At 43.7% G+C, this 13,102-nt stretch overlaps 1 protein-coding gene across 9 annotated transcripts in view; it reads right to left on the minus strand.

Annotated features, from left to right (window-relative positions):
* LOC129040477 (S-adenosyl-L-methionine-dependent tRNA 4-demethylwyosine synthase TYW1) overlaps positions 1-13,102 on the minus strand; it is a 268,106-nt gene that overhangs the window by 135,285 nt on the left and 119,719 nt on the right. For 7 of the 9 annotated variants that reach the window (XR_010127062.1, XM_054495067.2, XM_063668309.1 and 4 more), the window contains one exon: positions 4,679-4,856. Coding sequence is in view for 8 of the 9 variants with exons in the window: in XM_054495067.2 (XP_054351042.1) it covers positions 4,679-4,856 (178 nt within the window). In the remaining variant the exon portion in view is untranslated. Of the gene's footprint in view, positions 1-4,678; positions 4,857-11,737; positions 12,530-13,102 lie in introns of those variants that run through there. The other 2 variants (XM_063668312.1, XM_063668311.1) reach the window with 2 other exon arrangements.

Below are 13,102 nucleotides of genomic sequence, written 5' to 3' on the forward strand. Positions count from 1 at the left end.
GTGGGGGTAGGAGGGTTGTCTTATACTTAGGACCTCCTAACATTTGGACACACATTATTCCCAAGCCAGGAGGACTGCTCTGTTTCAGAAAAAGGTAAGCTGAAAGATTATGTCCTCAACCCATGTCTACCAGACTCCCATTATCAGAAATTCTTCCCATATCTTAGCAGTAATCTGTAGATCTCAGACTTGCTTTTGTTATTCTCTTTCTAGATAGGTATTTCAATGGATAACAAAGACGTGCCCACTTTTTGAGATCTGAATCTAGAATGGCTAGTTTCTACACATTCTGTCTTGTTCCAGGGAAGGATATACCCTAAAAGATGCAACACAATTTGCCTGCTTATTCCCTGAAGCACAGCACCCTTCATATTAGGAGCTTCAAGGATGCTTTAAAAATCCAAAAGCGTGGCCGGGCGTGGTGGCTCACGCCTGTAATCCCAGCACTTTGGGAGGCTGAGGCAGGTGGATCACAAGGTCAGGAGATCGAGACCATCCTGGCTAACACGGTGAAACCCCTGTCTCTACTAAAAATACAAAAAATTAGCTGGGCATGGTGGCGGGTGCCTGTAGTCCCAGCTACTCGGGAGGCTGAGGCAGGAGAATCACTTGAACCCTGGAGGTGGAGCTTGTAGTGAGCCGAGATCGTGCCACTGCACTCTAGCCTGGGCGACAGAGCGAGACTCCATCTCAAAAAAAAAAAAAAAAAAAAAAATCCAAAAGCGTAACCTCTATTTCCTAAGCATTCCTTCTTTCTTGATGATTCTTGGATAAAGTAAACTCATCCACTTTTTAAACTCTCATTTTCAGGATCGGAGAAATTTGCTAATCTTCCTATTAGCCCAATCCTGCCACCTTACTTCTTCTTTTTTGTCTCCCTCCTCATTTCCCAGTCAGGTTTAGTAAATGAAGAATTATTTCTTTGGAATCATATGCCATCCTATCTCATTTGTTTGTTGAAGATGGCAATCAAGGCTAGTACGAACATCTTGTATTCCACGATCCCTCTGCAGGCCTGAGAAGACTCACCAGCAAGAGAGGGAAAGAGAGACTCGATAACATCTACCAACTGTGCCCAGCATTTTCTTGGACGTTTTCGGGTAAATATCTTATACCATACTCTATAATTTTCCTGAATCCATGATGGCATTCACAGACAATTCCATTCATGATCAAACAATGAATCATCTGCTCTGGTTATCATTTTGCAGAAAATTACTATATCCTACTACTAACAGATTCCATTCTTTTTGGGGATATACGCCTTTAATTTAAGACAGACTCCCTTTTTTTATGCGTATACCCCAAACTCCACTCTATTCCAATGTCCCTAACATGAGCCATGTGAAAATGCAGGAATTTAAAACCCAACTAAAGTTTAAAAACAGAAATGGCAACCCTATGTAAAACAGACACATTGACTTTTTAAAAACATTTTAACTTCACCTTTTTATACAACTTCAAAAAGTAATAGCTTAGTTATCTTTATGACAATACACTGATTTTCAGTGTATTGTCATAAAGCCTGGTAGCTAATAATTTTAATCAACTCTTTGATTTCCTATGACGTTAAATTTCAGGCTGGGCTCGGTGGTTCACACCTGTAATCCCAGCACTTTGGGAGGCCGAGGCGGGTGTATCACTTGAGGTCAGGAGTTTGAAACCAGCCTGACCAACATGGTGAAACCCCATCTTTTAGCTGGCGTGGTGGCGTACACCTGTAGTCCCAGCTACTGGGGAGACTGAGGCAGGAGAATCACTTGAACCTGGGAGGTGAAGGTTGCAGTGAGCCAAGATTGTGCCACTGCACTCCAGCCTGGTCGACAAAGCTAGACTTTGTCTCAAAAATAATAAATAAATATTTCAAGCTAACTCTGTGTGTGTGAATGTATGTGATCAGTCTTTCTAGAAATAACCGTGGTCTTAATTTTTTGCAAATATTTTCACCTTTTTTCACATCTTTGACAGAGCAGGAGCACCGTCATCTCGGGCAAACCCCGCCACTTTAAGTTCCACCTCCCTTTCTAGCTTCATGCATTTCAAGGAAATCACTTCCAACTACAAGCAGCCAGAAATAGCAGACAGTAAAACACAGATAAGACCCCTGGGGCACGGAGGGAGGTGAGGGAAAAGTCTCTTGGGTAACTGCCAAACTTCACCCTCATACACTGGGCCCCAGTAAAACAGTGGGCCTTAATAAGCACATTCCTTCCCGTTCAGGTGCACTAAGATAGGGAAGCTAAAAGCAGACTCGGGGGTATGCCTGCAGCTGCAGAAAGAGGTATGGGAACAGACACACACCACCTCTCCCTCCCAGATAAGCACAACAAAGAGACACAGAAGCAGTACAGGCTTCTGATAAACTCTCCCGCCCTGAATCCTTAAAAACTCTTGGTCTGTTAACAGAGTGTGGCTTCTGACCTAACTCAGTCAGAAGTCCCTCCCAGGTTCAGAATAAACCTGTTAATTGTTAAGCAGCCCTTCGTGTTTCTCTCCTCTTTAATTCTTTTTTTTTTTTTTTTTTTTTTTTTTTTTTTTGTTGAGACAGAGTCTTGCTCTGTAGCCCAGACTGGAGTGCAGTGGCGTGATCTTGGCTCACTGCAAGCTCCGCCTCCGGGGTTCTCACCATTCTCCTGCCTCAGACTCCTGACTAGCTGTGACTACAGACAACTGCCACCAGGCCTGGCTAATTATTATTATAATTTTTTTTTTTTTTTTTTGTATTTTTAGTAGAGACGGGGTTTCACCGTGTTAGCCAAGATGGTCTCAATCTCCTGACCTCGTGATCCGCCCGTCTCGGCCTCCCAAAGTGCTGGGATTACAGGCGTGAGCCACCGCGCCCTGCCCCTTTAATTCTTACAGTCTTATACTTTATTGGGCCAGTGTTTAGGAAACAAACTTGAATTCAAAAAGATCTTTTTTTTTTTTTTTCCTATTTCCCCAATGTTTCACTACCACGTACTGAGCACCTTTAGTGCGCCAGGCATAAAATGCCCCGAGATAAATAAGCCGAGGTCTTGACCTCAAGGAACTTGTAGTCAAATCGGGGAAAACACCAATAAATAACAGATGAGTAAATTTAATAATACTTTTGGTGTTACAGTGTGTGCCTAGTCCCAGTATGAGACAAAAACAGATCATTTCCCCAGAGGCCCCAGGAGATGCCTTTGATCATCCCTATCAGGAGAGCCCTCCCTTAAGTCATCCAACCCAACCTCATCATCCTACCACCTAAACCTGAGCCTTCCTTACTAGAGCCCTCTGCTGTTATGGGGCCCCATAATCCTAGCAATCAACATGGCTGGAACCCTCAGTGTAATTACCCAGTCCTCTTCTCCGCTAGCCTCTCAGAGCCATACAAGCAGTTTGCCAGTCGTACCTAGCAATCCTTCAACAGCATCTTTTTTTTTTTTTGAGTCAGAGTTTCATTCTTGTTGCCCAGGCTGGAGTGCAATGGTGCAATCTCGGCTCACTGAAACCTCCGCCTCCCGGGTTCAAGCGATTCTCCTGCCTCAGCCTCCCGAGTAGCTGGGATTACAGGCATGTACCATCATATCCAGCTAATTTTGCATTTTTAGTAGAGATGGGGTTTCTCCATGTTGGTCAGGCTGGTCTTGAACTCTCAACCTCAGGTGATCCACCAGCCTCAGTCTCCCAAAGTGCTGGGATGACAGGCATGAGCCACCGCGCCTGGCTTAACAGCATCTTTTTTAAGACTCCCCCATTCACACTGACTTGCTTCTACCCTTATAACTCTGACCTAAGCAAACATCATAATCTCCTATCTAGGTTCCTGCTGCTTCTTGTCTCCCCAATTGCATACCATGCCAGCAGATTGCTCTACAGGAAGCAAGATCTTTCTAAAGGACCGCATTTGAAGTTCTAGACCATCTAATCCCAACCTTTCCAACTTGACTTCCACCTGTCACTCTCTTTCACACATTCTGTGGTCTAAATAAACTACACTTACATAATGGTTATCACAAACACCCCAACTCCACGTCTTTCTCAGGAAGTTCCTTATTAACAACAATATAGTTTCCAACCTTCTCAAGTACCAATCCCAGACATAAAGATAAAAATTAGGCCAGGTGCAGTGGCTCACACCTGTAATCCCAGCACTTTCAGAGGCTGAGGCAGGAGGATCACTTGAGGTCAGGAGTTCGAGACCAGTTTGGCCAACATGGTGAAAGCCCATCTCTATCAAAAAAAAAAAAAAAAAATTAGCTGGGCATGGTGCCAGGCGCCTGTAGATCCAGCTACTCAGGAGGCTGAGACAGGAGAATCACTTGAACCTGGGAGGCGAAGGTGGCAGTGAGCCATGATCACGCCACTGCACTCAAGCCGGGGAGACAGAGTGAGACTCCGACTCAAAAAAAAAACATTAAATGACAGCTTCTCTGGCAAGTTTTACCCTGCCTCTCCCATTTGGAAAAAAAAATTCGCTCTCTTTTGAATTCCACTAGCGACATATCTGTGCCTCTAGTCTTTTTACTAATGTTGTTGTCCCTAATAGAACAGATTTTGAAGAGCAGGACCATCTTCACCTCCCAAAGCCCAACATTTGTACGTAGTAAGTAATCAGTAAATCCTATTTGATTGCATTAACGCCTATTAGTTTTACTTTGCAGTGAAACATAGATTCAAGCAGCATCTCTCTATAGGCTGGAGAACTCACCTGATTTCCGCAGGAAATTGTGCATTTGTGACCAGGAAGCTGGAGATTTTACACTGGTGGAGTAGCTTCAAAAACCTGTTGATCTCTGGGTACATTATTGGTTCTCCCACGAGGGACAATGCACAGTGCTTTACTGTCATTCCTTCTTCAAAGCGTTCTGCTTTGACGCCCGGTACTCCTGGAGAATACAGTGAGAAGGACCCAGCTACATACGGCACAGATAGAGGATGTCACTTACATTTTTCTTAATGATGCTTTGATTTTATAGAGCAAATTCATTTTTGATACCAAAGAATACAAAACAAAGGCCAAAGGGCAGGGCAGGACTGGAATTATTAAATCAGAAAAATCAGTCAGTAACCTCATTCTTAGTTTTGGTACCAGTTAAACTACATCAACACAAGCAGGCAAAACTAGCTTTGTTAGCTAATTATTTGGAATGCAGAATAAGTCCCTTTGCATAATTAGCTTAGCTTTGCATTCTTTCATGTTGATCTAAGAAAATGAACTCAGTATATCTACATAAGAACAAGCTTCTTCTAGACCAATCATTCCTCAAGTATCCTGAACTTGGAAAGTAAATGTAGTTGGTCCAAAGCTGTATAGGAGAGAGAAAGAAGAGACCTAATCGTTCTCATCTTTGGCTTCATACTGGAATACTTCATAATTCATACTTCATACTGGAATCACCTAGGAGCTTCAAAAAATACTTCTACAGGCCAGGCGCAGTAGCTCACACCTGTAATCCCAGCACTTTGGGAGGCCAAGGCAGGAGGATTGCTTGAGCCCAGGAGTTCAAAACTAGCCTGGGCAATATAGTGAGACCTGTGGTCCCAACTACTTGGGAGGCTGAGGTGGGAAGATCACTTGAGTCTGGGAGATTGAGGCTGCAGTGAACCACTATCATGCCACTACACTCCAGCCTGGATGACAGAGCAAGGCCCCGTCTCAAAAAACAAAAATAGGCTGGGTGCGGTGGCTCACACCTGTAATCCCAGCACTTTGGGAGGCCAAGGTGGGCAGATCACTTGAGGTCAGGAGTTCAACACCAGCCTGGCAACATGGTGAAACCCTGTCTCTACTAAAAATGCAAAAATTAGCTGGGCGTGGTGGCGGATGCCTGTAATCCCAGCTACTCGGGAGGCTGAGGCAGGAGAAGCGCTTGAACCCAGGAGGCACAGATTGCAGTGAGAGGAGATGGTGCCACTGCACTCCAGCCTGGGCAACAGAGTGAGACTCTGTCTCCAAAAAAAAAAAAAAATACTGCCACCTAGGTCCACCTCTAAAGAGTCTGTTTCATCAGAGTGGGTGCAAGGCTGGGCGATAAGTTTTGTTAAAGCTTCTCAGATGACTGTTACGTATAGCCAAGGCTAAAAGCCACTGCATGAAACCAGAGGGGCCCAACCTGTCTGCACATTGGAATCACCTTGGAATCTTAAAATTCCCACAACCCAGGCCACAGCTCAGATCAACTAAACGCCAATCTCTGGCGGAGGGGTGCAGGCAATTCGCAGTTTCTGAAGCCCCTCAGGTGATTCCAATGTGTAGACAAGTTTAGTAGCCACTAGCACACACCACTCATTCTGAATCCTAGCTGGACACTGGAATTACCCAAAAAACATTTAAGAATCCCAATGTCCAGGCTGTATCCCAAACATATTAAATCACAGTCTCTGGGTAGGGGCCTCGTGCATCAGGATTTCTAAAGGGCTCTCCGTGTGATTCCAGCATGCAGCTTGGTTTGACAGGTACTGCTCCTGACTCAATGTAGAAGGCATTAGGAGATACACTGTCCTAAAAGTCCTTCAGTCTAACAGAGAATGTGAAAGACTTGGAAAGAGTGTAAATAGGCAAAAATATGTATCCTAAGAACACATGAACACATGGAGGGGAATGACACACACTGGGGCCTATCAGAGGGTGGAGGGTGGGAGAAGGGAGAGGATCACAAAAAACAACTAATGGGTACTGGGCTTAATACCTGGGTGATGAAATAATCTGTACAACAAACCCCCATGACACAAGTTTACCTATGTAACAAACCTGCACTTGTACCCCTGAACTTAAAATAATAGTTAAAAGAAAAAATATATATCGCCTTGACTCCTGATAGTTCTAAATCAATGATTTCTAGGTTCCTTTTGAAGAATATATTCTCTCTGCAGGATAGAGATTCCTCATGGAGCTTGGGCCTAGGGGAGAAGCGTGTTCATGTGTCTTCTCCGACTCTTATTGGACATCTTTGTTTTGTTTGTTTGTTTTTGAGATGGAGTTGCACTCCATCGCCCAGGCTGGAGTGCAGTGGCACGATCTCGGCTCACTGCAAGCTCCGCCTCCCGGGTTCACGCCATTCTTCTGTCTCAGCCTCCCAAGTAGCTGGGACTACAGGTGCCCGCCACCATGCCCGGCTAATTTTTTGTATTTTTAGTAGAGACGGGGTTTCACCATGTTGGCCAGAATGGTCTCGATCTCCTGACCTCGTGATCTGCCCGTCTCGGCCTCCCAAAGTGCTGGGATTACAGGCATGAGCCACCGCGCCCAGCCATTATTGGCCATCTTTGAAACATAACTTTCTTAGCTGCGAACGGTAAGTACCTTAAAGAATTTTTGTTGGGATTGAAAGAGATAATGCATGTAAAGGCCTTAGCGGAGTGTCTGGTACACAAGAAATGTTCATTAACGGTTTGCTATTATCACCTTTATCCTGGTTTATGAAACTGATTCGATCCCAGTCACTGTCACCTTAACGACAATAACAAAGAACGTGGGCGAAATAAAGTTAAATTTCACTGCTCAGTTGTGCCTCAGTTTTCAGAAAGTGATTTTATTTTAGACACACTGCTCCACCAGACCCTGACTGACTTCAGTAGGGATAGCACCACGTGTGAGGGGCTGGCAAAGAGATTCAGAGCCAGTGAACAAGACACAGGGGCTGTTGTTGTTATTGTTGTTGTTGTTGTTTTTGAGACAGAGTCTCGCACTGTTGCCCAGGCAGGAGTGCAATGGCGCGATCTCAGTTCACTGCAACCTCTGCCTCCCGGGTTCAAGCAATTCTCCTGCCTCAGCCTCCTCAGTATCTGGGATTACAGGCGCACACCACCATGCCTGGCTAATTTTTTTTTTTTTTGTATTTTTAGTAGAGATGGCGTTTCACTATGTTGGCCGGCCTCAGCCTCCCAAAGTGCTGGGATTACAGGAATGAGCCATCGTGCCCGGCCAAGACATAGGTTTTATTGAAGGGACTCACAAACAGGGCAGTCCAGTGGCATAGGCTGGGCAGGAGAACCACAATTGCTTGTAAAAAGCATGCAGTTCGGCTGGGCACGGCAGCTCATGCCTGTAATCCCAGCACTTTGTGAGGCCGAGGTGGGTGCATCACTTGAGGTCAGGAGTTCAAGACCAGCTTGGCCAACATGGCAAAACCTCATCTCTACTAAAAATACAAAAATTAGCCAGGTGTGATGGTGCATGCTTGTAGGCCCAGCTACTCGGGAGGCTGAGGCAGAAGAATCACTTGAACCCGGGAGGCGGAGGTTGCAGTGAGCTGAGACTGCGCCACTGCACTCTCTAGCCTGGGCAACAGGACAAGACCCTGTCTGGAAAAAAAAAAAAATTATGCAGTTTATACAGCATTTTCACTTAGTACCCCCCCACTAGCAATCTCCACCAGGCACCACTTTATTTAACCCAAAACAACGGGCCTTGATCCCCTGTACAACCTGCATTCCATAGGAAGGGCTAGGGATTCAGATGTTCCTCATAGATAGAGAATGATCTGCCCAAAATAAAACCTTCACAGAAAAAAACAAAGAGAATGAATCCCCGGGTTGGCCGCTCCTGGATCTCCTAGTTCAGAGCTCAGAACACACATTCTTCTTAGAACATACAGTCATTCTCCAGGTATGTTTAAGTTAAGGTATTGGTGTCAGCTGTGCTTGACACACACACACACACATACACACACACACACACACACTCTCTCTCTCTCTCTAATTCTCTTTTCACACTCTCTCTCTCTCTAATTCTCTTTCTCCCACACCTTAGAAATACGAAAGTGTAAGTTACGTGAAAAAAACACTCAGCATTACTAATAATCATTTGCAGAGAAATGCAAATTAAAATTACAATGGGATATCATCTTATACTAGTCAGAATGGCTATTATTAAAGCAAAACAACAGAATTGGCATGGATTACACACTGTTGGTGGGGATGTAAATTAGTTCAACCTCTATGGAGAGATTTCTCAAAGAACTAAAAATAGAACTACCACTCAACCCAGCAATCCCATTACCGGGTATCTAACCAAAGGAAAAGAAATCATTATATTAAAAAAAACCTGTACCCACTCGTATGTTCATCGCAGCACTATTCACAATAGCTAAAAGTCATGAAACCATGACATAAGTGTCCATCAACGGTTGACTGGATAAAGAAAATATGGTACATATACACCATGGAATACTATGCAGCCATAAAAACGAACAAAATCATGTCCTTTACAGGAACATGGATGAAGCTGGAGGCCATCATCCTAGGTGAAATAAAAAACAGAACATCAAATATCACACGTTCTCACTTTTAAGTAGGAACTAACCAATGGGTACACATGGGCCTAAAGATGGAAATAATACAGACTAGAGACTCCAAAAGAAGATGGGATGGGGTGAGAGTCGAAAAATTGCCTATCAGGTACAATGTTCACTCTTTGAATAATGGGTATGCGAGAAGCCTAATTCCCGCAGTACACAATACACCAATGTAAATAACATGCACATGTACCCCTAATACAAAATAATAAAATAAAACACAAAGTGCAAGTAAATCCCCAAGAGATCAAAGCAACAGAGTACAGACCAAAATGAGAACAACCTAAGCATGACAGGTGATGTCTTCTTTTATGACTATGTAACTGCAATTGTAAGAATGTATTTCGTGTCAGTATTTTTGGACGGATGAATAATTTTTTAGGTTATTGAAATCTAAGATCTTAACTCAAGTAAAACAAGGTTTTTAAATAAAATTTGATCCTTAAGCTCATTCTATGTTGCCAAGACAACTCAGCATTAAGCATAACATTTGCTTTTCGAAAAGCATATCATTAACTATAATCCCCACCATGAGCAGCTGAGTAGAAAGGCAGGTTGAACCTGAACTCCAAAACCAACCTAAAACTCAGAAAGTGGAAGAAGCATCGGCTAGGCCCTGGCCACTGGGATTCAGATGCACTGGGTTCACACTCTAGCTCCACCGCAAAGGTAGTTTTATATCCTTGGTCAAGCCTCTCTCACCCTCTCCAAGCCCATTCCCTGATCTTTAAAATGGAGATTTTACACACACACATACAGCTATTATAACAATTAAATGAAATAAGCTACATGAAATACTTAATGGGGTGCCAGGCCCAGCACATACACATTCAAAACGTGCTAGCTGCAAATGTTTTTATTTTGTGAACTGAAAAATAAATTCAATTATTATTATTTATTTTTTTTAGACAAGGTCTGCCTCTGTCACCCAGGCTGGAGTGCAGTGATGTGATCAAGCTGAATGCAGCCTCAATCTCCTGGGCTCAGGTGACCCTCCCACCTCTGCCTCCTCAGGTGCTAGGACCACAGGCATATGCCGCCACACTTGGCTAATTTTTTTTAAATTTTTGGTAAAGACGAAGTTTTGGGCCAGGCGTGGTGGCTCACGCCTGTAATCTCAGCACTTTGGGAGGCTGAGGCGGGTGGATCATGAGGTCAGGGGTTCGAGACCAGCCTGACCAACATGGTGAAACCCTGTCTCTACCAAAAATATAAAAACATTAGCCAGGCATGGTGGCGGGTGCCTGTAATCCCAGCTATTCGGGAGGCTGAGCCAGGAGAATTGCTTGAACCCAGGAGGTAGAGGTTGCAGTGAGCCGAGATCTCACCAAGGCACTCCAGCCTTGGCAGCAGGGTGAGATTCCGTCTCCAAAAAAAAAAAAAAAAAAAGAAGGTTATAAGCACGTGGAAAAGAAAAGAAAGAAAGAAAGAGCAGGGCAATGAAGATGTGGGATGCCAAGAGGAAAAAGAGGCAGGCTGCCCTGTCAATCAGGCTGGTCAGGATAAGTCTTGCTGAAAAGGGGAGTGTAGTTGGAGGAGGTGAGGGAGCAGGCCAAGAGGGCAAAGAGGGAAGAGCATTCCAGCAGAGGAAAGACCCCAAGGTGGGAGCCTGTCTGATTATGTCTAGGGAACCTAAGTCACATGGGTAGCCAATGCAGGATTTTGAGAAGAGGGTGGCATAAACTAATTTTTGTTTTAAGTAGATCACATCGGGTTCTCCACTGAGAACAGAGGGGCAAGGAGCGAGGATAATCTGCTGACAGACTATAATATAATACAACAAGGAAACGGTGGCTTGGACCAAGGTGGTGACACTGGAGATGGCACGATAGTGGAGGTGGCAAAGTCGATCAGCTGGCTCTACTTTCAAGGTATCATCAAGAGGGATTTTCAAATAGATTGGATGTAGGGTATGAGACAGTGAGAGGGCTCAATGATTTCTACAAAGTGTTTGGCTCGAGCAACATGGCTGCCATCAACTCAGACAAAGCAAGCACTGGGGCTAACAGGACAGGGAGGAGGACCACGGACTGAGTCCTACAACACTCACAGTTCTGGGGAGAGGAAGAGGGATCAACAAAGGGCACTACCACAGAGCAGCCAGGGAGGACAGGAGGAAACCTAGAAGCAAAGACACCAACGCCATCCTTTCCAGAAAGCTACAAATAAAAATATCATAATCATATTCCCCCATTTAGACAATCACAAAAACAAACAAAATACAAGACAAAAAAATTCTTGATGATCAACTTTTTAAAGTAATGGATTCTTAGATTTTAAAGTTATCCTGATTCTCTCACAAGTAAGGCACTGAGAAGCTTATGTAAAACCTTGGTTCTCTCCTTCATAAGAGCATGTTTCTATTTTTGCTCTCTGCCAGAGGCTGTTATACTGGTCCTCCCAAAAACAAAGCCTCACGGACTCCACTTCATGTCTTCTTGCACTGTCCTCAAGGAAATATGACAGAAATTGAAACAGCCTCTAAATTTTTTTATTATTATTATACTTTAAGTTCTAAGGTACATGTGCACAATGTGCAGGTTTGTTACGTATGTAAACATGCGCCATGTTGGCATGCTGCACCCGTTAACTCGTCATTTACATTAGGTATATCTCCTAATGCTATCCCTCCCCACTCCCCCCAATGCATGACAGGCCCCGATGTGTGATGTTCCCCTTCCTATGTCCAAGTGTTCTCATTGTTCAGTTCCCACCTATGAGTGAGAACATGCGGTGTTTGGTTTTCTGTCCTTGCCATAGTTTGCTCAGAATGATGGTTTCCAGCTTCATCCATGTCCCTAAAAAGGACATGAATTCATCCTTTTTTATGGCTGCATAGTATTCCATGGTGTATATGTGCCACATTTTCTTAATCCAGTCTATCATTGATGGACATTTGGGTTGGTTCCAAGTCTTTGCTATTGTGAATAGTGCCGCAATAAACATACGTGTGCATGTGTCTTTATAACAGCATGATTTATAATCCTTTGGGTATATACTCAGTAATGGGATGGCTGGGTCAAATGGTATTTCTAGTTCTAGATCTTTGAGGAATCGCCACACTGTCTTCCACAATGGTTGAACTAGTTTACAGTCCCACCAACAGTGTAAAAGTGTTCCTATTTCTCCACATCCTTTCCAGCACCTGTTGTTTCCTGACTTTTGAACGATCGCCATTCTAACTGGTGTGAGATGGTATCTCATTGTGGTTTTGATTTGCATTTCTCTGGTAACAGCCTCTAAATTTCTAATGGAAAGGATTCCTGGAGAAGAAAGAAAGAGTCCACATGAGACACAGGACACAGGACATTTCAACAGCAAATCTATAGTGCTGTTTCCCATTATCTCACACTCACACACACACGCGCACGCACACACACACGCACATGCACACACACACGATCTGTTCTCTTCATGGTGCCCAAATCTTAACCCTTTCACAACTAAACTCTGCTTTGTTATTCTAATTCTTTGGTTTTTTTGGTTAAGCAAGTTTTCTGACATTTTTCTTATTCTGAACAGCTTCCTGATGTTGGATAATCACAATTACAGTCAGCAGAGTAACTAACAAGCGGACTTCATCTCACTGAAAGATGACAGAGCCAGAACTTAAGATCCTAAAATTTTCATGCTAATGTCATAGCGATAAACCAAATAACACACAAATAAACATGATGTAATGCTCAGTATATTCCTATTTCTAAAGTTTGGGCCGATCAGAAATAAAACATTCTCTTTTTTCTTCTCATAACAATGCAGTTCCTGGCCAAAAATCTTCCCAACGACCCGTCCTGACTAAAAGTCATAAATAATACCTGTTTGATATAGATACTCCA

Source organism: Pongo pygmaeus, chromosome 6 (assembly GCF_028885625.2).
Source record: "Pongo pygmaeus isolate AG05252 chromosome 6, NHGRI_mPonPyg2-v2.0_pri, whole genome shotgun sequence".
Taxonomy (NCBI): domain Eukaryota; kingdom Metazoa; phylum Chordata; class Mammalia; order Primates; family Hominidae; genus Pongo; species Pongo pygmaeus.